Source organism: Pan paniscus, chromosome 23 (genome assembly GCF_029289425.2).
Source record: "Pan paniscus chromosome 23, NHGRI_mPanPan1-v2.0_pri, whole genome shotgun sequence".
NCBI classification, from domain to species: Eukaryota; Metazoa; Chordata; class Mammalia; order Primates; family Hominidae; genus Pan; species Pan paniscus.
Genome location: NC_085927.1, coordinates 46,137,549 through 46,163,920, shown reverse-complemented (window position 1 = coordinate 46,163,920; position 26,372 = coordinate 46,137,549). Strand labels below are relative to the sequence as shown.

Sequence of the window (26,372 nt, the reverse complement as noted above, 5' to 3'; positions counted from 1 at the left end):
TCTTATGACAGGGTCAGTGAGAATTCAAGATACTGATTTTTTTTTTTCTAACTGTGACCATAGGACAGCAGGATTCCGTAAGCCAGGTTTTCACACCCCTCGTTAGAGCCAGGCTAGTAGAATTCTCACTATTCCAAAATACATGACTAGCTTCATTGAGTCTTTTTGGAAATAAGAGCTTCGAGAGTGGCTGAAGGTAGGTGACAGGAAGGTGAGGTGGCTGTGGCAGATGCATGGCTCCCCAAGAGACAAGCCCAGTGCCTTTGCATCCCCCTTGGCTTCCCGCTGTGTTTGGGGATGACCTTAGCACCCAGTGTAGGCTCCAATTGGAAAGGGTCCTGTTGTTTCATTCTGTCTCCTCTTTTCCTGTCCGACGTGTGCCTGTCTCTCTCTCCTACGTGCTCCCCCACCACCCGGCTGCAACTGTGTGGGCACTCACGTGTTCTCTGTGGTCTCCACAGTGGACCGCATCATTGGCCTGGACCAGGTGGCCGGCATGTCGGAGACCGCACTGCCCGGGGCCTTCAAGACGCGGAAGGGCATGTTCCGCACTGTGGGGCAGCTTTACAAGGAGCAGCTGGCCAAGCTGATGGCTACGCTGAGGAACACCAACCCCAACTTCGTCCGCTGCATCATCCCCAACCACGAGAAGAAGGTGCGGCCGCCTGGTGGGGTGGCCCGGGCAGGGCACTGTGGTGTGGGTGCTCAGCCCTTGTCTGTCTCCCCAGCAAAAGCACCCCTCCAGCCCCCCAGCATGCACAGAGCCTTCAGTCGTTTCTCTGCAGGGTGGGCTTTGGCTCGCTTAGGAGATACGCTACATTCACAGCCTGCACTTCCTCTTGGTGGCATCGGCCCCTCCCAGACCTGGATCCTTTGACTTCATTGTCCAAACCTGTGGGCTGCAGCGACCCCCTCCCTTAGGCTCTTGCCCTGTCAGGTTCATAGGGGTTCCCCGACTATTCTCCGACTGTTCTAGGCACGGAAGTGAGACCGCATGCGTGTGTTTTCTTCCCCAGGCCGGCAAGCTGGACCCGCATCTCGTGCTGGACCAGCTGCGCTGCAACGGCGTTCTCGAGGGCATCCGTATCTGCCGCCAGGGCTTCCCCAACAGGGTGGTCTTCCAGGAGTTTCGGCAGAGGTGAGCCAGGGCCCGGAGCCCGCTTCTCCTGGGCCCTGCTGTGTGTGCAGTGAGTCCCAGAGGTGGGCTGCTGCTCCCTGGCAGGATCCTGTCGTGAGGGAGCGACGTCCTCCATCCATGTAGAACTGAGTCTGGCCAGCTCTTCCCCACCTCCTTCTCTTTTCCACCCTTTGCAGGAAAGGAGACTTCCCCATTTTAATACCGAAATGCAGGTCATCATCATCCTGTTGACTTTTGCTCCTAGTAACTGCCGGCCCTGGTGCTATTTGCTACATTAGAGGAGCTATGAAAAGAAATGTAAAAGAATCAGCCAGAGACCTAGGATATTACAGGAACTTTGTGGAAATGAAACACGGCCGTGCGTTGCTGTGTGCGAAGACAGCGACACCTTCCTATTTCTCTAATGACTGTGCTGAGTGTCAGTTGCTGTCGGGACGCAGCCCTTTATTTCTTGGGCCATCTCTGTTTATTAGCAGCTCCCTGCAGCGTCCCAGGGAAGCTGTGTGAACATGGCTGTCCCTGGGTGACAGATGAGGATCCCAGGCAATTAGCACTTAGTCCAACCTGAAGCACGCCCTTGAGTGATTGAAACGGTCCTACACGAGTTTCCATTCACTTTCCAGAAAACACCAAGGCTTCCTTGTTTCATTCAGCCGAAGAAAAGAGTGGGGTGGGATTTGCCTGTGTCTTCTTTCCTTAGGAGAGTTTGTGTAAAGAATTCTGTGTCTGTTGCATTGTAGAAATGATGTTAATCTCTCGCCTATATTCCAGGCATGTGGAATCGAGGCAATGGGTAAAATGACCAGGCCTCTCTTTCCTTCCTCAGATATGAGATCCTGACTCCAAACTCCATTCCCAAGGGTTTCATGGACGGGAAGCAGGCGTGCGTGCTCATGGTGAGTTGAGCTGCTGTCCCTGCCTCTCTGGATGGGCAGCCCCTTGTCTGGGGAGTGCCCACATGGCCAGGGCCCGCCTTGCTATATCAGTGGTCGGTGGATGCCCAGGCTGTGTCCCTTCTGATGCTCCGCGTCTGACTCTGCCGGGCGCCCTTTGCAGCAGCCCCTGGGCCTCAGATAGCCAGGGATGGTGTTTGGCACCAGGGTTGTGTGGAGGAGACAAGAACTGTAGCCATGGCCGGGCTCTGATGTAAGATGATGGCCTCTTTGGTTTGGGGGACATTCTCCTGCTTTCTTGCTCACGGGCCTGACTCCACATCCAGTGTGGTGAGCAGGGCAGCTCGCAGCCAGGGCAGCAGGCCTGGTGCTCCGTGACCTGGGCTTCTCCTCCCTCCCTCCCCACTCCCAGCCCTAGTGCAGTGCTGGACAGGCCGTGCGCATGCTCTGAGTTCCGGTTGAATGAAAGCCCTGCGGTGACTCAGTGCCAAGCCAGGGCTGAATCCCACCCTGCTCCTTTTTTCCCCTTCCCAGCATCCTGTTGTTTCTGGCGTGTCCAGGTTAGCAGCTGCTACCTTTGGCCTCGTTTTACTTCACGTTCTTTCTAAAGAATCAGAAAGCTTTGGCTGCAGAGTAGGGAGTTGGTGGGAGGAAAAGAGAAGGAAAAATTCAACACCTACTGTGTGCACAGCCTGCGTTCGGTGACGGGGAGATGGGGAACAGGAAGAAGGAGGGAGAGGAGATGGCTTTCTGCTCTCCAGATGCTCGTCAGCCAGTGAGAAGAAGGGTGAAGGGCACACCTCCAGCTGTGCCTGGGCCACCCTTTCATGGAGCCGTGGCCAGTTGCTGGCCAGGTAAACGGCCTACTCCTCCCACCTAGATAAAAGCCCTGGAGCTCGACAGCAACCTGTACCGCATTGGCCAGAGCAAAGTCTTCTTCCGCGCCGGTGTGCTGGCCCACCTGGAGGAGGAGCGAGACCTGAAGATCACCGACGTCATCATAGGGTTCCAGGCCTGCTGCAGGGGCTACCTGGCCAGGAAGTGAGTCTCGGGAGATACTCCTGCCCCACACGCCAGGCCTTGCCACGCCCTTCTGTTGCCAAAGAGCACTTAGCAGGCCGTGGTCTAGGACACCCCACTGCAGCCAGTCACATGCCTGTCAGGGAGGCCCAGGTGGCTCTTCCTACCCCTGTTCCTGGGTTTCTACCTTTGAGGAGTAGAATCGGGCAGTTCTTTTTTTTTTCTTTTTTTTTTTTTTTTTTTTGAGATGGAGTCTCACTCTGTCGCCCAGGCTGGAGTGCTGTGGCACGTTCTCGGCTCACTGCAACCTCCACCTCCCACGTTCAAGTGATTCTCCTGCCTCAGCCTCACTAGTAGCTGAGGTTACAGGCGCACGCCACCACGCCCGGCTAATTTTTGTATTTTTAGTAGAGATGGAGTTTCATCATGTTGCCCAGGCTGGTTTCGAACTCCTGACCTCAAGTGATCCACCCACCTCAGCCTCCCAAAGTGCTGGGATTACAGGCGTGAGCCACTGCTCCTGGCTGAATCGGGCATTTCTGATTGGGGTTTAGAGTGATGGGTGGGAAGAGGCCGACTCTGCTTGGATTTGCCTGCCTGAAAGATCCTGCTTACCAGGACTCCTTACCGTGTGACCCTTGTGGGGACAGCACCCAGAGCCTGCCTGTCCCTAAAGAACCCTGTGATTCCAGGGGAGCAGGCCATCCTTGAGTCCAGACTCATCCTTGACTCCCTGGGGAATGACGGCTCCCCTGCTGCAGGACAGCGGGTGTGGGCACTGCACACTCGTCCCCTTGTGCTCGGGGATGAGGGTCCTAGCAGGAGCGCCGAGCTCTGGGAGACGAAGCTCGAGGGTGTGGCATTTGCACAGATGGAGGCTTGTTTATCCAAAAGCCCTCCAGCTGACACCTGCAGCCCACCTTCACAGTACATCAGCTTCTGACGTTCTCCCACCAAACAAAAGCTCAGATAGGGAACAGCACGAAGGGTGGGAAGCTGAAGTCCAGAGTCACCCAGGGCCAGTCGGCTTAATCACCAAGGGTCACGCTCAGTCCCCACACTGAGTAGGATCTGTGGTTACTTCACACGTGCCTTCACCCCCATGGGCACCTCAGTGGAGGGGTAGTCTGGTGACCTAGGTCCTTCGCCCACTGTAAGATCAGTGCCTCATGGAGTCACACAGCCTGTAAGTGGGAGAAACTTATCTCAACCCCAAGGCCAGACCCCTTCCCTGAATTTCTTTCTTGAGGTGCCCCAGGCAAGGGTAGACCCCCAGAAAAGCTTGAGGACAAGACCAGGACTGTTAGGTCGGGTCTGCTGTCCACTGCCCCGCGCTGACCATGTTCCTCACCACACAGAGCATTTGCCAAGCGGCAGCAGCAGCTTACTGCCATGAAGGTCCTCCAGCGGAACTGCGCTGCCTACCTGAAGCTGCGGAACTGGCAGTGGTGGCGGCTCTTCACCAAGGTGCGTGCTAGAAGGGCCTCCTGAGTAGCTGGGACTACAGGTGCACACCACCATACATACCTGGCTAATTGTTTGTATTTTTTGTAGAGGTATGGTCTCACTATGTCGCCCAGGTTGGTCACAAACTCTTGGGCTCCAGCAATCCTCCCACCTCAGCCTCCCAAAGTGCTGGAATTACAGGCATGAGCCACTGTGCCCGGCCCTTTTTGATTTTTAGTAGAGACAAGGTCTCGCTATCTTGCCTAGGCTGACCTTCCTGGCCTTTAAAAAAAAATGTCTTTATTTTTAAACTTGTCCGGGCTGCTTTTGTGTATAATACATAATTTATGGTAATGGCGAAAAACCAACTCACAAAAAGCCTAAAGAATTAAATAAAAATTCACACATAAACCCTTAGTCTAAACCAACAGCAGCAGCTGTTTTAGTGTTTAATCTCTCGCTCTTTTTCTCACTGCCTGTAAAACCTCAGCTATGTAAACAGTATACATTCTTCCATAGCTGAGTTTGACTCATACAAACAGTCTTGTAGTTTGTACGTTCCATTTATGATTCCTTCATAAGCATCGTTTTTTTAGAGGTAGTGTGCTGTTCCCTAGGGAACACATCATTATCTGGGTACTTTTTCAGAGATGGGTCCTTCCTCATTTTCTTGCTGTGATAAACAATGCCGAGGTGAACATCTTCACGCACACGCAGGGATAGTTTCCCTGGAATGTAGTTAGCGGGTCAGAAGCCTCTGGTACAGAGCGCCAGGAAGGATGTGCCTGCTTGCAGCCCCCACCACAGCGTGTCTTCTTGCCCCTCACTTTCATGTTTCCAGAGGTGAGGGAGAGGCCTCACACCTGTTGGCAGAGGCGGGCATCTTTCAGCCGAGCATGTCTCTACCTCTATCTCCTCTCCCAGGTCAAGCCGCTGCTGCAGGTGAGCCGGCAGGAGGAGGAGATGATGGCCAAGGAGGAAGAGCTGGTGAAGGTCAGAGAGAAGCAGCTGGCTGCAGAGAACAGGCTCACAGAGATGGAGACGCTGCAGTCTCAGGTGGGTGTCAGTGCAGGCTCAGTCCAGGTCGCACGACCTGCCCGGTGCTGCCACCTGCTGGCCATCGGTAGGCACGGCATGCTGGAAGCTTCTATTACTATAGGAGTTTTCTACAACTGAGTTTCCTATTGCTGTAAACAGTGACCAGTCTCTCTGCAGACCCCATTGGGTGTTAAGTGATGTAGGGAGGCCACTTAATAGAATGGAACGTTCACAAGTGTTGGGTTCAAACCTCAGCTCTACCACGTGACTTGAGCCCATTTTCTGGGACCTTGCTCTGGAGCTCATGGGGTAGTGAAAAATCAAGGACACGATGTCTGGAAGGTACCTGGAAGCTTCAGAGCTCTCCAGATGAAAGCTACTCTTGTCTGCATGTTCCTTTCCCTCTGGGATCCCGAGCCACGGTGTCTGTCCTTGAGGATGGAGTGGCTTGAGGGTGTTGCGAGGAGCTTGTGTTTTCCACTTGTTGTTTGCAGCTCATGGCAGAGAAATTGCAGCTGCAGGAGCAGCTCCAGGCAGAAACCGAGCTGTGTGCCGAGGCTGAGGAGCTCCGGGCCCGCCTGACCGCCAAGAAGCAGGAACTAGAAGAGATCTGCCATGACCTAGAGGCCAGGGTGGAGGAGGAGGAAGAGCGCTGCCAGCACCTGCAGGCGGAGAAGAAGAAGATGCAGCAGAACATCCAGGTTCCTGCCCGCCGCACCCGGGGAGGGGTGGCGCCGGAGGGGCAGGCCAGGGCGGAGAAGCAGGAACCAGGAGCTGGGAGAACATGGAATTAGGGTCCAAGGAGGCTGCTCCTCACGCAATCTGCTTGGGGCACTCAGTGAGAGGTGTTCCCTTTGGGCTGGTAGTTTGTGACATGTGCATCTGAGATCTCCATGAGCACTGCCTGGGTCAGCATCAAGGCCAATTTGATTTCCCTGCCATTAGCCCTGGCCCTGGCTAGCCGAAGGGGCACAGGGCCAGCACCTCTGCGTCCTGCCTGTTTCATGGGTGGGAGCTTGCTGCAGGAAACCCTTCAGAACATTGCACCGGTGTTCTGGCCCTGTGTCCCAGTTTGAAATCTGGAATCCTACAAATGGGGCTTGGGCCCTGCCTCGGCTGTGGCCCTGGGCTGGCGAACCTTGCCGTCCCCACCTCAGCCATGGCCCTGGGCTCACAGACCTTGCTATTTTCTCCTTGGCGTTTGGATCTGGCCTTCGGACCTTGCTGCCTTCACCTTGGCCATGCCTCTGGGCCTGCTGTCCTTACCGTGTCTCTGGCCCCCGGCAGGAGCTTGAGGAGCAGCTGGAGGAGGAGGAGAGCGCCCGGCAGAAGCTGCAGCTGGAGAAGGTGACCACCGAGGCGAAGCTGAAAAAGCTGGAGGAGGAGCAGATCATCCTGGAGGACCAGAACTGCAAGCTGGCCAAGGTGAGGCCCGTGGCTGCCGCCTGCCGCTGCTCCAGGGGCGCCGTGGATGGGAGAGTGTGGTCACCCTTGCAGGGCCTGGCTCCCCGCTGCTGCTGCTTCCTGTCTCTTCTGCCTGCAGCATGAGGGCTTCTGCTTAACTGCAAGTGCTCCCTGGAGGTCCCATGGGCCTTAGTTGAGGGATTTCCTCATAAGCAAAGGGGCCCTGGGGAAGGGTTTGTCCTTTCCCCTCTGGAAAGCTCTTCTTTGCCAGCCGTGAGACCCGAGCCTGTGTAAAGGTGGCCATCTGTGCAGCATTGCCAGTGTTGGTCACTGTGGGGTTGGGGACACCTTGGTGACTCTGTGTTGAGATACGGGGTGCTCTTCCTCCACTGTCCCTAGGTGGCAGCTGTTCCTCCTGAGAATGAGTTGGGTCCTGTCGGTGTCTGCCCAGGGAGCAGATAGCAGCCAGGGAACAAGTTAGAGGAGAAGGCAGCCTCCCCACCTTTCGGGGCTCCTCAGAACATGGGAGCCCCAAAGGCTGAGGAGGCTGAGGTGGCAGGACGCCCACCCGGGACTGGGATGAGGGGACTCAGGCGCTTGTGCCGAGCAGTGGCCGCTGGGCAGGGGTGTTGCGGGGGCCACACAGAGCAGAAAGCAAGGAGAGCAGCCTGGGGCACCGCAGGGCTGAAGAGCGGTAGGGGCTGTGGCCCACCTGGCAGGTGAGAGAGAGGCACGGAGAAGGTGGCCTGGTGGCGCAGGTGAGCGCCGTGTGGCAGCCTCTTGAAGGAGTGGAGCCATCTGTCCCTGCTGACACTAGCTGTCACCTGGAATCCTTTCTCACCCAAGCCCACAGGGGAAGGGGAAGGGCTTGGGCACCCACATTTTTCAGTTCTAAGGAAGCATACCTCGCTGTTTCAGGGGAGCTCGTGACCTTTCAAAATTGTCCTTTGATCCAGGAAAATCCTAATGAACTTGACCAAGCGTCTAAAGCCCTCTCCATTCAGCCCCAAATTTCCGGGCAAGTCATGCTTTGAGGCTAGCAAGTGTTCTGTGCTCAGCCAACACTAAATGCCAGCCTACTCCCCTCTCCCCAGGAAAAGAAACTGCTGGAAGACAGAATAGCTGAGTTCACCACCAACCTCACGGAAGAGGAGGAGAAATCTAAGAGCCTCGCCAAGCTCAAGAACAAGCATGAGGCAATGATCACTGACTTGGAAGGTGAGGGGGTGACGAGCAGGAGGTGATGGGCAGGGGCTGGCGGGCAAGGGCTGGCGGGCAGGGGCCGGCCTGTCTGACTGGAACACCGAGGCCGTCTCAGCTCACGGGTGAGCCTGGGTCACCCTACAGCACTGGCTGCTGCCCTTTAGACCTGAGGTCACCAGGTCGAGGGGAGCCGTGTCTGGTGCCTGCGGGAACCTGAGCCTCCAGGCCCCTGTTGCTCTGTGGCTAGATGCCCCCCTGCATGAAGCATGTTTAGAGAGCTTTGGCATTGCTCTGTTGTGTGCCGTGGGTTTTGGAAGCTTCTGAGACTTCCTAGGAGGCTCTGGGTTTGACCCACAGGACTCACTAGCTCTGTCACTGATTAGCTGGCTCATCTTGCACCTATGACTTAAGCTCTATGAGCTTTAGTTTTACCTAAAAAGCAGACACAGTGCTAGGGTGTCTGTGAGAATTTCATTAAATACATGTGAACACATATGTACCGTAAAGTCCTAGACGAATACTGCGGAAGCTCATTGCTTGACTTAGGGCAGGGTGACAAATCCTGCCTTGTCTCTGTGTGCCCTCGGGATCTGTGGCAGGGAGGGGGCGCTGGGGTAGAAGCACAGGTCCGTGGCTGTCTGAAGACCCCCGGCCCTGCCCCTTGAGAGGAGTGGACAGCTGGGGGAACAGGGGAACCCCGACTACTCTGGGAACTCTGAGCTCATACCCAGGGGAGGGAGACCAAAACCTGACCGCCGGGAGGATTATCCCCAGCTTAGTTTCACAGTCTTGTCCGGCCCCCTCACACCTGCAGGGGATGAGGTGAGTCAGGTCCAGCAGAAGAGAGGGCTGGACACAGAGAGATCTCTTCCCTCACAGACACCCTCCCTCACCTGGGAGGAGCCCGGAAGACTTGGTCATCTAGGAGGTCTAGGGGTTGCCTTGCACCCACCAGATGGACAGACATGAAAGGTTGACACTAATAAGGGCTAATGTAGACACGGAGCCGTCAGAGCACACACATGCTGCTGCTGGGACTGCAAACTGGTAGACGGCATTAGAGAACGATCCGGCAGTCCTAGTGAGGTTGAAACTTAGCATGCCGGTGACCCGGCCGTTCCATCCGTCACTCAGCCGTGTGCACTGAGAGTGAGCAGGATGCTTGCAGCAGCGTTGATCAGAGCGTGCGATGAACACAGCCGCATGCCCGCCAGCTGCAGGACGGGTACATAAGTAAGTTGTGGTGTATTCTCATAATGGAATCCTAGACAAATGTCCTTACACATCTATTCCAGCGAAACTTCACGGGCTACATCTCAAGATCATGAGATGGGGTGGCAAAGGCACGGCAGGGAATAACCATCACGAGGCAGGCACTGTTCTAGGTGCTTTTTAAGATAGTAAGTCATTGGTGCCTCACAGCATCCTAATGAAGTAGGCTGTCTCCTTTTGCTTATTATTCAGATGAGGTATAGAAAGTAGCTTTCCCAAGTGACATCACAGAGTTATAAAGCTAGACATAGAGCCCTGACCGTGCGATTCCAACTGTGGAATTCACACAAGGCAGTTCCATTATATAAGTTCAGATTCACACACAATTGAACATGTTTTTTAGAGATACAGACATGGTACAGCCTTCAAGGGAACCAAGGGAATTACGAACACCAGCTTTAGGAGAGTACTTAATTCCTGGCAGGGAAGGACAAGGGGTGAGTTGGAGAGAGACACGCCAGGGGCTAGCAGTTTGCGGTGATGTCCTCTTCCTGCATCCAGGAGTTGGGTGCGAGTGTCTCTGTGTTTGTGATGCTTTAAGCCTGACACACGTTTCATAACGAGTGCTCAGTATTTTGTATAAGTAATTGACACGGAGACAGAACCCATGGCACTGAGGGCTATGTGGGCTCCCCCCTCATTGCAGAGCGCCTCCGCAGGGAGGAGAAGCAGCGACAGGAGCTGGAGAAGACCCGCCGGAAGCTGGAGGGAGACTCCACAGACCTCAGTGACCAGATTGCCGAGCTCCAGGCCCAGATCGCGGAGCTCAAGATGCAGCTGGCCAAGAAAGAGGAGGAGCTCCAGGCCGCCCTGGCCAGGTGAGGACCCCGCCTGCCCGCTTGAGGCCAGGTGGCCTGGGCCAGCCCTTCCTGCTTGCTGCTGGCCCTAGTTCTCGGCACTAGTGAGCTGTGAGCATTCTTTCCACTGTTGTCTTAGAAGAGCCATTTATTTCATAGCAAAACAGTTCTTGTGCACTCAGGGCATGGTGAGGGGCCTCATTTGTCTTTTGTTTATTTGTTTATAATTTGAAAAAAAGTCATCCACAGCTCTATCACCCACCTACAATAGTCCTTTCCTGATTTCTTGCTATAGGCACACTTAAAAAAAAAAAAAAAAAAAAAGACTTGGCCAGGCACGTTGGCTCACGTCTGTGATCCCAGCACTTTGGGAGGCCAAGCTGGGTGGATCACTTGAGGTCAGGAGTTCGAGACCAGCCTGGCCAACATGGTGAAACCCCCATCCCTACCAAAAATATAAAAAATTCACCAGTGTGGTGGCACACGACTGTAATCTCACCTACTCAGGAGGCTGAGGCAGGAGAATCGCTTGAACCCAGGAGGCAGAGGTTGCAGTCAGCCAAGATCGTGCCATTGCACTCCAGCCTAGGTGACAGAGCGAGACTCTGTTTAAAAAAAAAGAAAGAGACTTTATTTTTTAGAGTAGTTTTAGATTCACAGAAGAGTCAGCAGAAGTTTCTCCACCTATCCGCTGCCCCACTCACGCACCGCCTCCCCTGCAGTCAACATCCCCCACCACAGCGGTGAGTCTGTTCTAATTGGTGAACCTACGTAGACCTGTCATAACCATCTAAAGTCCGTAGCACATTCGTATTTTTACTGAGTTGCAGTCGTCCTGTGGTGTAGCATTTTATTTCCTTTTCTTCCCATTTAACACATCATTTGACTTTTAAAAATATTTGAAGCAGTGAATCTTACTTTGGAAATTGAAATGATTCCTCTGTGAGGTTTTCTGCTTCTCAGAGGGGTGTTGCCCTTCGATCTGGTTGTCTCAGATGTTGTTTCTGCTGAGAGCCATCCTAAGTGCCATGATTGTGACCACAGGAGGCAGCTTTGGCTGCTGCACCTCTCTCAGGCCTGTCCTGCAAACTCTGCTCCTTGGAGGTGAAACTCTCCTTATACTGATGTTGCTGGTCGCTTTGGCAGAGTGGAAGAGGAAGCTGCCCAGAAGAACATGGCCCTCAAGAAGATCCGGGAGCTGGAATCTCAGATCTCTGAACTCCAGGAAGACCTGGAGTCTGAGCGTGCTTCCAGGAATAAAGCTGAGAAGCAGAAACGGGACCTTGGGGAAGAGCTAGAGGCGCTGAAAACAGAGTTGGAGGACACGCTGGATTCCACAGCTGCCCAGCAGGAGCTCAGGTGTGCCCTGGGACCAAGTCCCTGGGGATGGGGAGGGCAGCCGGGGGGGCCTTGGCTTGGAGACATGGACCCCGGGCCTCTGCACACACACACACACACACACACACACACCGTGGCCCTCTTAGGCACCAGCAGGCATGGAAGCTGCTGGTTCCTCAGCGGTTTCTCTCTACAGAGTAGAAAGTCTGTTGAAGGACCTGGCTCAAAGTTGGGGGTGAGGCAAGGCTGGACTTTAAAGCCGAAAGGCTACAGAAGCTCTCACAGGGCATCTTTGAGCCTGGGCTATGGGATAGATGGCTAGGAGGGGCCGGTGGGTAGAAAAGCTGCCTGGAGGGCCTGTGCCCTGGCCAGGCCTCTCTTTGGTCAGGGAAGAGCCCCAGGGACAGCCTCGCTCCAGCATCCCCGGCCTCCACTCTAAGGGGATTTCTCTGTCCAGGTCGAAACGTGAGCAGGAGGTGAACATCCTGAAGAAGACCCTGGAGGAGGAGGCCAAGACCCACGAGGCCCAGATCCAGGAGATGAGGCAGAAGCACTCACAGGCCGTGGAGGAGCTGGCGGAGCAGCTGGAGCAGACGAAGCGGGTGCGGAGCCTCCCTGAGACCGCAGGAGGAGGGCACGGTTCCCCGTGCTGGGCCCACAGAATCCAAACCAGTCCTGCAGAGCAGTTGCAGGGTCCTACCCAACTGCCTGGTTCTGAGGCCAGGCTCCCCCTCTAAGGGGCTTTGTGACTCGTGCCTCAGTTTCCCTGTTCATAAGGGAGGATTATGGTATGTCTGTCTCATGTGATTATTTGAGGGTGAAAACATTACATCGTTACTTTGAACATCAGACTTCAGACAGGCTTTACTGGAAGTCTAACTACAAACAATTATAGTTCCCCTCATTGCGTTATAAATATTGCTAACATCTGCAACACCAATGCCATGCCCTAGAACCTGGCCTCTACCCAGGGCAGAAGGCTGGGCAGGTATTATTTTAGAGATGGGGAAGCTGTGAGATGTCCTAAGCAGTGAAGACAGGAGCCAAGTCACCCACCAGCTAAGAGAGAAGAGCACAGGACAGATGAGGCCTGAGCCGTCTGAGTCCAAGACTCAGGCACACCGTCGTCAGGGCTGCAGAAGCAGCGACGTCTGGATCTAGGGTCCAGTGATGATAGACCAGCCAGCCTTGTGTCAGGAGGCCCCCACTCACGTCTTTGCTTTCTTCCCCGCTAGGTGAAAGCAAACCTCGAGAAGGCAAAGCAGACTCTGGAGAACGAGCGGGGGGAGCTGGCCAATGAGGTGAAGGTGCTGCTGCAGGGCAAAGGGGACTCAGAGCACAAGCGCAAGAAAGTGGAGGCGCAGCTGCAGGAGCTGCAGGTCAAGTTCAATGAGGGAGAGCGCGTGCGCACAGAGCTGGCTGACAAGGTCACCAAGCTGCAGGTGAGGCCTCCGCCAGGACCCCGGCGCGGGCAGTGGGCCCCAGCAGCAGTTGTGGCCCAGGTCCCCGGGTGCATGTGTGCTCTCTGTCTCTCTCTCTTCTCAAACCGGCTCCTCAGACCCTCACGGTTCAGCATGTGACTCAGGTCCAGCTTTATCTAAAGGAGATGAGGTGGGGCAGGAGCAGTGGGGGTGGGTCCATGGTCCTTTGTGTCTCCCCGCCCGGTGCAGGTGGAGCTGGACAACGTGACCGGGCTTCTCAGCCAGTCCGACAGCAAGTCCAGCAAGCTCACCAAGGACTTCTCCACGCTGGAGTCCCAGCTGCAGGACACTCAGGTAGGGGTGGCGCCAGGTTCCCAGAAGGTGGACTCCTCCAGAAAGGCCTCTGTGTCCACGCAACGTTAGCTTCAGAGCCCATCGGATTGCCCATCCTCTCCTTCATCTGCTTCATCCTGTGGGTGGGTCTCTGCGTCCTCCCAGCTCCCTCCAGGTCTTCACGTGGCCATCCCCTAAATCAGCAGGACCAGCTCCTCCCTTTCCTCAAGGGTGTGGGGTTCCTGGGTTTTGGACACCACCTTCCTAAGCACCCGCACCCCTCTCAACCCGCGAGTAGGAGCTGCTGCAGGAGGAGAACCGGCAGAAGCTGAGCCTGAGCACCAAGCTCAAGCAGGTGGAGGACGAGAAGAATTCCTTCCGGGAGCAGCTGGAGGAGGAGGAGGAGGCCAAGCACAACCTGGAGAAGCAGATCGCCACCCTCCATGCCCAGGTTTGGAGGCCTGGGGGACCGGCCGGACTCTGCAGGCTGGGGAGCTGCTGGCCGGGCACTGGCCTGGGCACTGCAGGACAGCCCTGCCCGCTGGGCCAGCCCATTGCTGCTCTCCCCCAGGGAAGCCGACCGTGCTCTCCCACATCAGTGCTCTCAAGGAGAGGAATCCAGGGATCTATGGACTTAGATGGGGGACACCACTATTTTCACTATTTTACACCTTTATTTTCACCAGTCTTTAGCTGAAATTCAGCATTGCTTCCATTATGGATGTAGGCAGCAAGCCATGGTGGTGGCAGTCCCTGTGCTGTCGTCATCTGTAGAAATGGCCAGTTACCCTGTCAGGGTTGTGGCCGAGCTCCTTGGCCTCGTGGGTCCCAGGCCTGCGCTGTTTGTTATCTGATGTGCTATCTAGCAGCACGTGGCTTCCTGAGCCATGGTTTTTTAGAATGTGTGACAACTGCATTTTTCTGTACTGGTTGCCCTGCTGATCCCATATGTTTATTTCATGCCTGTTGAAACATTGTCATGAGAAGGAGTCCCTAGGCCTCTCTAGACTGCGAAGGGGTCCGTAGCCTAATATGTATTTAGAGCCCCTGCTCTAGATCCTATCTTGGGCCTCCATGTGCCAGGCCAGAAGGCCTGAACCACCTCGGGATGGGCTGGGAGTCCATTCCACAGTCAGGGTAGGAGTAGTCCACGAGCGTGCCTGATTGTGGGTTTATCTCCAAGTGCAAGGATGGGGCTGGGTGATGGGGACCCCGTGGACACCCCTACAGGGCACGGGCCCTGCTCTCTGGGAGCGGTCTCCGTAGAGCAAGAGGCTTGGTGTGGATGTGGGCTGGGAGCCCCCACAGCGGGCCTGGGGGTCAGCCTCCCCCGGGCTTCACACAGTAGACAGATGCCCCTTTGCAGAAGCTCCATTTGTCTCGCCCCTGTGGAGAGGGAAGTGACTGGGGGAGGCGGTTTCATAACTGGGCAGATCCCCGGTGCCCCTTCCACGGTGTGGCAGGCAGGCTCCCAGCTGCCCCAGGGACGGGTGTGCCACCTGAGCAGGTGCCATCTCGGGCATCTGCTTACTGCTTGCTCCTGCCCAGGTGGCCGACATGAAAAAGAAGATGGAGGACAGTGTGGGGTGCCTGGAAACTGCTGAGGAGGTGAAGAGGAAGCTCCAGAAGGACTTGGAGGGCCTGAGCCAGCGGCACGAGGAGAAGGTGGCCGCCTACGACAAGCTGGAGAAGACCAAGACGCGGCTGCAGCAGGAGCTGGACGACCTGCTGGTGGACCTGGACCACCAGCGCCAGAGCGCGTGCAACCTGGAGAAGAAGCAGAAGAAGTTTGACCAGGTGTGTGGCCGTTGGCCCCATCCTTTGCATTTCCTCTCCTTTGAGCACTGAGTCCAAAGCAAAGGGCCCGTCAGAGAAAGCCTGGGCTCCCTCAGGGTCTTGCCCGGGAGGGGCCGTGCGGGGCCAGCACTTACAGGACCCTCAGTCACTGGCTTGTTGAGGGTCCCAGGGAGAAGGCCAGCGGAAGAGGGCGTCTTCATGCGATGGGTTGAGGAGTGACTTTTCCTTTCTGATTTTTTACATTTTTCAGATTTTCTCTAATGAACTGGTTTGACTGTCTTTTAAACGATTTATTTATGCGTTCATATCACTTCCTTATTCCAAAAGATCTGAGGGCAGCTGAGGGGGATGCGGACTCGGGGGCAGGATAGAACAGTAGAAGACATCGGGCAGCCAACTGTGGCAGCCGGATCCGGCCCCCTGCATTTTGTAGGGAAAGATAGACTGAACACAGCCACGCTCCATCGTTCTCATGTTGTCTCTGGTTGCTTTGTGCTGTGGTAGTGGGGTTGAGCCATGGCTGCAGAGACTGTAGGGCCTGCGTACTCTAAAGAATGCACTATCTGGCCCTTTAGGAAATGGTCAGCAACCCATGGGATAATTAAGGTTTGGGCCAAAAGGAAGGGAAGGTGGGGAAATAGGATAGAGCCAGGTGGGTGCACACAGAGAACAGATGCCAGGGGACAGAAGCTGTCATTAGAGAAGACCACAAATGGGGTTCAGGCTTCTTGGCAGCCAGCTTGGCATTCACTTCGTGAAAAGTGCCAACCAAATGCCAACTTTGGTTCAGGAGAACCAAAGCTCTTACAGGTTTGGAGGGCTCTCATGGAAGGGGCAGCGTGCCATAAAGGGTTGCGATTAGTAAGTGATGAAAATTAAACAGACGTTACAACATGGTGTTCGCAGTAGTGCCTGCTCCATTCGGCAGTCATCCCATCATGAGGATGCACGGGACTGTGTGTATTGTCCTGGGCACAGCCCTGGGCCTGTGCTTCCTAGGCCTGCTCCTCTCCGCCGTGGCCTCTGGGCTCCTCCTTCCCCAGGGAGCTTAGGCCCAGCTGCCCTGCCCTGCTGGGGGCCGTAGCTCTGAGCCTCATGGTGCCCACCTCTTTCCCAGCTCCTGGCGGAGGAGAAGACCATCTCTGCCAAGTACGCAGAGGAGCGCGACCGGGCTGAGGCGGAGGCCCGAGAGAAGGAGACCAAGGCGCTGTCGCTGGCCCGGGCCCTGGAGGAAGCCATGGAGCAGAAGGCGGAGCTGGAGCGGCTCAACAAGCAGTTCCGCACGGAGATGGAGGACCTTATGAGCTCCAAGGATGACGTGGGCAAGAGCGTGAGTGCTGGGCCTGGCAGCCAGGTCTTGGGAAGGGCCCGAGCGGGGTCATCACAGAGGGTCGGTGTGTGCACGGACTCCGGGTCGCGCAGACCCAGGTACCTGCCAGTCCCTTTGCTCCTGACTTGGGCTCTCTGGGGCTCAGGTCCACGAGCTGGAGAAGTCCAAGCGGGCCCTAGAGCAGCAGGTGGAGGAGATGAAGACGCAGCTGGAAGAGCTGGAGGACGAGCTGCAGGCCACCGAAGACGCCAAGCTGCGGTTGGAGGTCAACCTGCAGGCCATGAAGGCCCAGTTCGAGCGGGACCTGCAGGGCCGGGACGAGCAGAGCGAGGAGAAGAAGAAGCAGCTGGTCAGACAGGTGTGCATGGCCTCCTGCTACCCCGCGGGTGCCCAAGGCTGCCTTGGCTTCACGCAGGCTTCTGTTCTCTCCTTCCACCTGGATTGTGTTAGGGCCCCTTGACCACGACTCCCCTCCCATATCCCTTCTTTCTAGCCCCCTGTCTCGGGGTTCAGTGACTCACCTTCTTAGAGTTCTTACGGTCAGTAATCCCCACTGGCTTCCCGAGGCCCCATGGATCCTGCAGAACTGGCCTGAGGCTCCTGAGTTCAGAGCTAGGGCAGGGTCTCCGGGCAGGGTCTCCCAGTGGGTCCAGCTTCCCAAGTTGTTGATGTTCCTTCCCCCAGGTGCGGGAGATGGAGGCAGAGCTGGAGGACGAGAGGAAGCAGCGCTCGATGGCAGTGGCCGCCCGGAAGAAGCTGGAGATGGACCTGAAGGACCTGGAGGCGCACATCGACTCGGCCAACAAGAACCGGGACGAAGCCATCAAACAGCTGCGGAAGCTGCAGGTGAGGGTGGGCGGGGCCCAGGTGAGGGTGGGTGGCACCCGACTGAGCCAACTACATGTGAAGGTGCCAGGGCTCGGCCCGGGGCGGGAACCTGGCAGGGTGGCACCTCCTGGGAAGGTCCTGGGTGCTTCCGGCCCCATCTCACTGACAGAGACTCAGAGGCTCAGAGGTGAGTGGAAACATGATAGTCCAACAGCAAACTTGCAAAACGGTGTATGACTGGGTACATAAAACACAGAAGCAAACAAGTACAAGCCTAGACATGGGTGGAGTTCAAGAAGGTCTCACTTAATGCACACTTCCAGAATCACCCGGGTCCTGACACCCTTCAGCCTTCTGGGCTCTGGGGCGATGGTTCCAAGAAGCAGCCCTGAGTGTGGGACACATACTTGGAAATCTTCACCTCACTAATAATTAAAGAATAATTAACACATAAAAACAGCTCTGATACACCTATCATGTAACAAGAATAACCTTAGTTTAAAAATTTTTTTTTTTTTTTTTTTTTTGAGACAGAGTCTTGCTCTGTCGCTCAGGCTGGAGTGCAGTGATGTGATCTCGGCTCACTGCAAGCTCCGCCTCCCGGGTTCACGCCATTCTCCTGCCTCAGCCTCCCCAGCAGCTGGGACTACAGGTGCACGCCGCCACGCCCGGCTAATTTTTGTATTTTTAGTAGAGACGGGGTTTCACCATGTTAGCCAGGATGGTCTCAATCTCCTGACCTTGTGATCCACCCGCCTCGGCCTCCCAAAGTGCTGGGATTACAAGCATGAGCCACTTCGCCCGGCCAAAAAAAAAATTTTAAGTGTAAAAAAAAACCCACAAAAGCTTTAAAACTTCACTGTGGTCAAGGTTGTGGGCATAGATGCTCTGATTGCTGGTGGCATTTTTTTACTGGTGTGGTCGGGCTGCACACAGCCAGTCACTCTGTTTGATTTGGGGAATCTCAATTTCGGATTTATCTGCAAAAGGAAAAAAAGGCTATTTGACAAAGATCTTTAGTGTTAAAAGAAGTAACAGGAGAATAACAAAAGGAAAGGTGTTTCCTGCCTGTGGTGGGGACAGCCCGGCAGGCTGGGCACTGGTTTTGAGTGGCAGGTGCGCATTAGGGGTGGCACCATGGGCACTGGCTTCCGGCCCACAGGAGGGGACAGAAAGTAGAAAATGAAGCTCAGCTTGGGCTCACGTCCATGGTGACGAACACTGTCAAAGTGTGCATTAAGGGGTGGGATACACAGATGGTTGTCTTTAGTTGCCTTTTTGCCCTGTCACCACGGTTAGTTGGTTAAATACAGCATTGAGTGGAGCACCAGCCATGAGCCCTGTTGGTGAGGTGACCCATGAGGGTTGGGGTGGAGGGCCAAGGAGCTGGGTGGGGTGCCAAGCCTCTGTCCCTACCCCAGGCCCAGATGAAGGACTGCATGCGCGAGCTGGATGACACCCGCGCCTCTCGTGAGGAGATCCTGGCCCAGGCCAAAGAGAACGAGAAGAAGCTGAAGAGCATGGAGGCCGAGATGATCCAGTTGCAGGAGGTGGGTGGGGCTGCAATGGAGAGCGGCACTGCTGCCCTGCGGCCAGCAGGTGGCAGCGTGGGGCTTTCAGCTGAGGACAGGGCTGGAGTCCGACTGGGCTCCAGGAATTGGCTGGGGATGGCTCTCAGGTTACATAAGGATTCCCTCCAGGGTTCCGTTTCATAGCGGGGCTCCCTCGTATGATCAGAGTGTGTGTGTGTGTGTGTGAAACTGGCATCCCTCACATGAGATGAGGCTTTGTGGCCACCACCACCTCCTGCTGTGAATGCTGCCTGGTGAGAAGGGGTCTGAGCGTCCCCTCGGCCGCCCTGCCCGTCGCACCTGAGCCCGTCCTGAAGTGTTTCCCAGGTCTGGAGGGTGCCCTGCAGTGTGATGTGCCGGCTGCGAGTGCGTCCAGGGTGTAGCCATCTGCCTGTGGCCTCCAGAGCTGACTCCAAGCTCTGGCTCACCCAGAACAGGGAGGGGCCGCCCTGAGTGACTCTGTCCACGTGGTCTCCCTGGTTAGGCCAGGACACTTCTTACTTATCGCCATACCCTGGCACCTGGCTTGATTCCTAGCACTTAAATGTAAGAGTTTTATAAACATATGGTGTTTAAGCTATATCTTCAGGGGGGCACCAGCCCTGTGAGCTAGAGGGTTTCTGGAGGAAGGGCTTCGTGGGGAGGTGGGCCTGGGGAAGGGCTTGAGGGGAGGGTGCCTGGGGCTGGGAAGGATGGTCTTGTGGGGCTGTGGCTGCCTTCAGGTCACACTCTGGGTCTTTGTGGCAGGAACTGGCAGCTGCTGAGCGTGCCAAGCGCCAGGCCCAGCAGGAGCGGGATGAGCTGGCTGACGAGATCGCCAACAGCAGCGGCAAAGGGTGAGCTGAGTGAGGGGGCAGAGTTGGGGGGGACCAGGTGTGTCCCCAGGGTAGGCCCCTCACTTCTCCCGCCCACCCTGCAGAGCCCTGGCGTTAGAGGAGAAGCGGCGTCTGGAGGCCCGCATCGCCCAGCTGGAGGAGGAGCTGGAGGAGGAGCAGGGCAACACGGAGCTGATCAACGACCGGCTGAAGAAGGCCAACCTGCAGGTGGGTGCCAGGACTTCTCCCACCCTGGGCTCTGGCTGGAGCCACCACGGCAGAGCTGGCCTTGGACCCAGCCGGCAGAAGCACAGGCCAAGTGCCAGCTGCTCCCCAGGCGCTTAGGGGAAAATGTCCAGGCACCTGGACCTGAAAGGTCCCCCTCTGGCTTCTGTGTTGGGTGTTCAGAAGTTTCTAATCTTCCCTTTTCTGGGAGACCCAAGACTCTGGACCCCAAGGGTTTGGTGGGATCCTGCTGCCACCTTCCTCTGGCCCTGCTCATGCCCTCCAGCCAGGGCCCCAGCCCTCCCCAAGGTCACTGGCCCTTCTTCTGCAGATCGACCAGATCAACACCGACCTGAACCTGGAGCGCAGCCACGCCCAGAAGAACGAGAATGCTCGGCAGCAGCTGGAACGCCAGAACAAGGAGCTTAAGGTCAAGCTGCAGGAGATGGAGGGCACTGTCAAGTCCAAGTACAAGGCTTCCATCACCGCCCTCGAGGCCAAGATCGCACAGCTGGAGGAGCAGCTGGACAACGAGACCAAGTACGTGCCCCTGGCCCCGCCCAACCCCAGCTGTCCTGGAAAAAACTCTGGCCCCCCTGCAGTCCTGCCCAAATCTGGGCCACAACCAGCTCTCTGTCTCCTGAGCCTGGGGCTGTTTCCCTCCCTCCTGATGGGGCCCTCATCCCTTCCACAGGTTGGGTGGTTGGGGGAGCTTGTGGGGTTTGAACAGGATTCTCTGTTCCACCTCTAAAGCCAGGAGTTTTGGTGGCTGTGTCTGAGAGTGAATCAGAGCAGGAGGTACAGGGGGGTCCTGCCCACTGGGGCAGTTGTTCTATGGGCTCAGCAGGACTGAGACTTCCTTGGAGGGAATGGGGTTTACACGAGGCCCCCAAACCTCTTTTCCAGTTACATAGATGCTCTTTGAGGTGTGTCGCTTCCCTTACCTGAGCCCGTTTCCTCATCTGTAAATGGGGCTATTTGCAGTGCCCGTCGTAAGAAGCCAGGCACACATAGGTGTCTAGCAAAGGCCTCCCTACGTGATCCCTAGATGCCAGTGAGCCCTGGGGAATGGGTGGTCCAGGTTAGGGCTTGTTGGCCGGACCCTCTGACGGAGGGTGTTCCCTCTGAGCCACCTTGTCTGTCATGCAGGGAGCGCCAGGCAGCCTGCAAACAGGTGCGTCGGACCGAGAAGAAGCTGAAGGATGTGCTGCTGCAGGTGGATGACGAGCGGAGGAACGCCGAGCAGTACAAGGACCAGGTGTGGGCGCTGGTGGGGCAGTGAGAAGGGCAGCGGGGCTGGGCAGCAGATGGGGTGACAGGCAGGGCAGTGGGGCTGGCTGGCTGCACGCCCAGAGCCCCTAACCGGGGCCACGGGCCACACGTCCATCTCCGCAGGCCGACAAGGCATCTACCCGCCTGAAGCAGCTCAAGCGGCAGCTGGAGGAGGCCGAAGAGGAGGCCCAGCGGGCCAACGCCTCCCGCCGGAAACTGCAGCGCGAGCTGGAGGACGCCACCGAGACGGCCGATGCCATGAACCGCGAAGTCAGCTCCCTAAAGAACAAGCTCAGGTGAGCCGCCCTGCCCACCCGCCCCTTTGCCTCGGCACTTCTCTCAAAAGGTAGCTTGTTCCTCAACCAGAGCCCACAAGCAAGGCACGAATGTCACCAAGAAAGGACCGCACAAAGCAATCCCTGCCCCTTCTGGCTCCTTGCCTTTGAGGCTTTAGCTTAGTGTTTTGAACACACAGTAAACTCTAGGTAGTTTATTCCCAGCTGTCCTAAAAGTCTATTGCCTTTTGAATTGGAAGTTGCTTGAGGCCACCTGGCCCAGTCCTGGCACATGTTAGGTGCCTCAGTTAAATATCTGCAAAACGAATGTGAGCCTCATGAACAATGCCTACAGAGGTTAAAAACGCTCCTTTGTGTTTCTCAGGGAGTGTTAACACTCAAGAAGTAGTGAATGTTTGAAGCAGAGGATCTTATTCTCTGAGATTCTCATTTCTTATGTGTTTTTTGTGGGTTTTTTGAGATTCTCATTTTGTGTTTTTTGAGATTCTCATTTCTTACGTGTTTTTTTCTTATGTGTTTACGTGGTTTTTTTTTTTTTTTTGAGACGGACTTTCGCTCTTATTGCCCAGACTGGAGTGCAATGGTGCAATCTCGGCTTACTGCAGCCTCTGCCTCCCGGGTTCAAGCGATTCTCCTCCCTCAGCCTCTGGAGTAGCTGGGATTACAGGCATGCACCACTATGCCCGGCTAATTTTTGTATTTTTAGTAGAGACGGGGTTTTACCATGTTGGTCAGGCTGGTCTCAAACTCCTGACCTCAGGTGCTCCACCCGCCTCGGCCTCCCAGAGAGCTGAGATTACAAGCATGAGCCACCGTGCCAGGCCTTCATGGGGCTCTGTTTTTAAGCATAAGTAGTCAGTATTGTATATGAATTTTCTGCCATGTGGTAGAAGGAGGGTGCCTGTCTTTGTACTCTGTGTGAACAGGCACACCTGTTTACCTGTCTTGGTTTCACCGGTTTTATAGGAGTTGCAACAGAGGATGGCATTTTACACTTACTTTCGTGCCTTTCCTGTTGTAATTGGTCCTGTTTGCCTGAGCTGTTTTTGTGCTACTGTTGTGTGTGAAGATGTCCGACACCTAAACATTTTGCGGGAAGCTTTGCCTGCTTTCCTGAGAGTGGTCCTGTCTAGCTCAGCTGTGGCTCCCAAGACTCCACTTTGCTTCTTTCTGGTGGGAGCAGCCAGGCACCTGGTTTCCCTCTCGAATTCGCTTTGAGATGTGTGGGCTGTGCTGTGGCCGCCCCTGGCCTGGCCGGGCCCGCTGACCCTCTGCCTCTACCTCTGCCCCCAGGCGCGGGGACCTGCCGTTTGTCGTGCCCCGCCGAATGGCCCGGAAAGGCGCCGGGGATGGCTCCGACGAAGAGGTGGATGGCAAAGCGGATGGGGCTGAGGCCAAACCTGCCGAATAAGCCTCTTCTCCTGCAGCCTGAGATGGATGGACAGACAGACACCACAGCCTCCCCTTCCCAGACCCCGCAGCACGCCTCTCCCCACCTTCTTGGGACTGCTGTGAACGTGCCTCCTCCTGCCCTCCGCCCCGTGCCCCCATCCCGTTTCCCTCCAGGTGTTGTTGAGGGCATTTGGCTTCCTCTGCCGCATCCCCTTCCAGCTCCCTCCCCCGCTCAGAATCTGATACCAAAGAGACAGGGCCCGGGCCCAGGCAGAGAGCGACCAGCAGGCTCCTCAGCCCTCTCTTGCCAAAAAGCACAAGATGTTGAGGCGAGGAGGGCAGGCCCCCGGGGAGGGGCCAGAGTTTTCTATGAATCTATTTTTCTTCAGACTGAGGCCTTCTGGTAGTCGGACCCCCCGCAGTCGTCAGCCTCCCTGACCTCTGCCACCAGCGCCCCCACTCCCCCTCCTTTCTTTGCTGTTTGCAATCACACGTGGTGACCTCACACACCTCTGCCCCTTGGGCCTCCCACTCCCATGGCTCTGGGCGGTCCAGAAGGAGCAGGCCCTGGGCCTCCACCTCTGTGCAGGGCACAGAAGGCTGGGCTGGGGGGAGGAGTGGATTCCTCCCCACCCTGTCCCAGGCAGCGCCACTGTCCGCTGTCTCCCTCCTGATTCTAAAATGTCTCAAGTGCAATGCCCCCTCCCCTCCTTTACCGAGGACAGCCTGCCTCTGCCACAGCAAGGCTGTCGGGGTCAAGCTGGAAAGGCCAGCAGCCTTCCAGTGGCTTCTCCCAACACTCTTGGGGACCAAATATATTTAATGGTTAAGGGACTTGTCCCAAGTCTGACAGCCAGAGCGTTAGAGGGGCCAGCGGCCCTCCCAGGCGATCTTGTGTCTACTCTAGGACTGGGCCCGAGGGTAGTTTACCTGCACCGTTGACTCAGTATAGTTTAAAAATCTGCCACCTGCACAGGTATTTTTGAAAGCAAAATAAGGTTTTCTTTTTTCCCCTTTCTTGTAATAAATGATAAAATTCCGAGTCTTTCTCACTGCCTTTGTTTAGAAGAGAGTAGCTCGTCCTCACTGGTCTACACTGGTTGCCGAATTTACTTGTATTCCTAACTGTTTTGTATATGCTGCATTGAGACTTACGGCAAGAAGGCATTTTTTTTTTAAAGGAAACAAACTCTCAAATCATGAAGCAATATAAAAGCTGCGTATGCCTACAAAGCTCTGAATTCAGGTCCCAGTTGCTGTCACAAAGGAGTGAGTGAAACTCCCACCCTACCCCCTTTTTTATATAATAAAAGTGCCTTAGCATGTGTTGCAGCTGTCACCACTACAGTAAGCTGGTTTACAGATGTTTTCCACTGAGCATCACAATAAAGAGAACCATGTGCTACGAGCCGTGTCTGTAGCATTTGTCTGCGGCCAGGGGGCCCTGGACAGGACTAGGCCTGGCTTCTGCAGCCAATGCCGGCTCTGCATCGTCGGGAACCAGATTGGCTGAGGCGTAGGCTGGGCTAGCTGTGGGCGGTTGTGCAGAAAAGCTAAGATGGAAAGGTGGGCTAGGCCAGATCCAAGGAGGCTAAGAGCATCTTAGAAACCTTGGTTCAAGGCCGGGCATGGTGGCTCACGCCTGTAATCCCAGCACTTTGGAGGCTGAGGCAGGGGGATCACCTGAGGTCAGGAGTTCAAGACCAGCCTGGCCAACATCTCTACTAAAAATACAAAAAAAATTAGCCGGGCGTGGTGGTGTGTGCCTATAATCCCAGCTACTCAGGAGGCTGAGGCAGGAGAATCGCTTGAACCCGAGAGGCAGAGGTTGCAGTGAGCTGAGATTGTGCCACTGCACTCTAGCCTGGGCGAGAGTGAGACTCTGTCTCAAAATAAATAAATAAAAAATTTTAAAAAAGTGGACACTATCTGGGTCAGCTTAAGAAGGTGACCGATTTTTGGCAGAACAGCTGCATGCACGTTCCCTGGCCCTTAGCTTCCTATGTGCCACCCTGCCCTGTCACCATGGGCAAGTCACTCCCTTCCCGGCTAGCTTCCTTGTCTATTAAGTGAAGTACACTGGATCTTTGCTGCTGGATGGTGGTCCTTGCACCAGCAGCGTTGGCTCCACGTGAGAACTGCTTAGAAACTTTCAGACCCCGCCCCCAACCCTCTGAATCCAACTCCACTTTAGCAAGACAAGATCCACAAACAATCTTCACGGCATTTTGTCAGAATCTTTTTTTTTTTTTTTCCTGAGATGGAGTCTCACTCTGTCACCCAGGCTGGAATGCAGTGGCGCAATCTCAGCTCACTGCAACCTCTGCCTCCCAGGTTCAAGCGATTCTTCTGTCTCAGCCTCCCGAGTAGCTGGGATTACAGGTGCCCGCCACCATGCCTGACTAATTTTTTTGTATTTTTAGTAGAGACAGGGTTTCACCATGTTGGTCAGGCTGATCTGAAACTCCTGACCTCCAAAGTGTTGGGATTACAGGCGTGAGCCACCACACCTGGATTTTTTTTTTTTTTTTTTTTTTGAGACAGAGTCCCTGTCACTCAGGCTGGAGAGCAGTGGAGCGATCTTGACTCACTGCAACCTGTGCCTCCCAGGTTCAAGTGATTCTCGTGCCTCAGCCTTCTGAGTAGCTGGGACTACAGGCGTGTGCACTACCACACCTGGCTAATTTTTGTATTTTTAGTTGAGATGGGGTTTTGCCATGTTGGCCAGGCTGGTCTCGAACTCCTGACCTCAGGAGATCCACCTGCCTCGGCTTCCCAAAATGCTGGGATTACAGGCATGAGCCACCACACCTGGCCATTTCACCCCATTTGAACCTTAGTTTTCTCCTCTGGGAAGCCAAATTAATAAATGTTTTTATCACAGGGCCATCGTTGAAGCATGTATGACTATGTGTGTGAAAATGTTCTGCAAACCAAAAAGGGCTCAGGTGCTATAATTTTTTTTCTGCAAAGGTTGGGCTTTGAAAGGACTTTAATTAAAGACTTTAACTGTAAAATATTCATAACCTAAAATTGCCTTTTTAACCATTTTTAGGTGAACAGTTTCGTGGAATTACATTCACGTTGTTGCACAACCACCATCATCCACAGAACTCCTCTTGCAAAACTGACACTTTGTACCCAGTAAACATGAACTCCTCATTCTCCCTCCCCCAGCCCTTGACAACCACCACTCTGCTCCTTATCTTTATAAATTTGACCACCGTAAGAACCTCACATGAACGGAATCATACAGCATGTGTCCTTTTGTGACGGGCTTATTTCACTTAGCAGAATGTCCTTAAGGTTCATCCCTGTTATAGCATGGGTCAGAGTTTCCTTCCTCTTTTAAGGCAGAATAATATTCCCTGTGGGTACATGTACCATTTTGCTTATCCGTTCATCTGTCGGTGGACACCCGGGTTGCCTCCACCATTTGGCTATGGTGAACGATGCTGCCATGAGCATGACTGTACAAATATCTGGTCAGGTCCCTGTTTTCATGCTGTTGGGTATATTCCCAGAAGTGGAATTGAGGGATCC

The 26,372-nt window shown here is 55.2% G+C and overlaps 1 protein-coding gene across 2 annotated transcripts in view; it reads left to right on the top strand.

Annotated features, from left to right (window-relative positions):
- MYH9 (myosin heavy chain 9) overlaps positions 1–24,234 on the top strand; it is a 105,244-nt gene extending 81,010 nt beyond the window's left edge. For both annotated transcript variants that reach the window (XM_034948848.3, XM_034948846.3), the window contains 26 exons: positions 462–655; positions 1,017–1,138; positions 1,965–2,034; positions 2,912–3,072; positions 4,410–4,518; positions 5,422–5,553; positions 6,030–6,236; positions 6,823–6,960; positions 8,034–8,157; positions 10,061–10,232; positions 11,358–11,570; positions 12,007–12,151; positions 12,785–12,991; positions 13,220–13,324; positions 13,602–13,754; positions 14,852–15,100; positions 16,218–16,430; positions 16,576–16,788; positions 17,115–17,276; positions 18,680–18,808; positions 19,577–19,665; positions 19,749–19,872; positions 20,201–20,409; positions 21,019–21,127; positions 21,265–21,437; positions 22,731–24,234. In XM_034948848.3, coding sequence (XP_034804739.1) covers positions 462–655; positions 1,017–1,138; positions 1,965–2,034; positions 2,912–3,072; positions 4,410–4,518; positions 5,422–5,553; positions 6,030–6,236; positions 6,823–6,960; positions 8,034–8,157; positions 10,061–10,232; positions 11,358–11,570; positions 12,007–12,151; positions 12,785–12,991; positions 13,220–13,324; positions 13,602–13,754; positions 14,852–15,100; positions 16,218–16,430; positions 16,576–16,788; positions 17,115–17,276; positions 18,680–18,808; positions 19,577–19,665; positions 19,749–19,872; positions 20,201–20,409; positions 21,019–21,127; positions 21,265–21,437; positions 22,731–22,848 — 4,040 coding nt within the window. In that variant the 3' untranslated portion in view covers positions 22,849–24,234. The remainder of the gene's footprint in view (positions 1–461; positions 656–1,016; positions 1,139–1,964; positions 2,035–2,911; positions 3,073–4,409; positions 4,519–5,421; positions 5,554–6,029; positions 6,237–6,822; positions 6,961–8,033; positions 8,158–10,060; positions 10,233–11,357; positions 11,571–12,006; positions 12,152–12,784; positions 12,992–13,219; positions 13,325–13,601; positions 13,755–14,851; positions 15,101–16,217; positions 16,431–16,575; positions 16,789–17,114; positions 17,277–18,679; positions 18,809–19,576; positions 19,666–19,748; positions 19,873–20,200; positions 20,410–21,018; positions 21,128–21,264; positions 21,438–22,730) is intronic.
- The last annotated feature ends 2,138 nt before the right edge of the window (positions 24,235–26,372 follow it).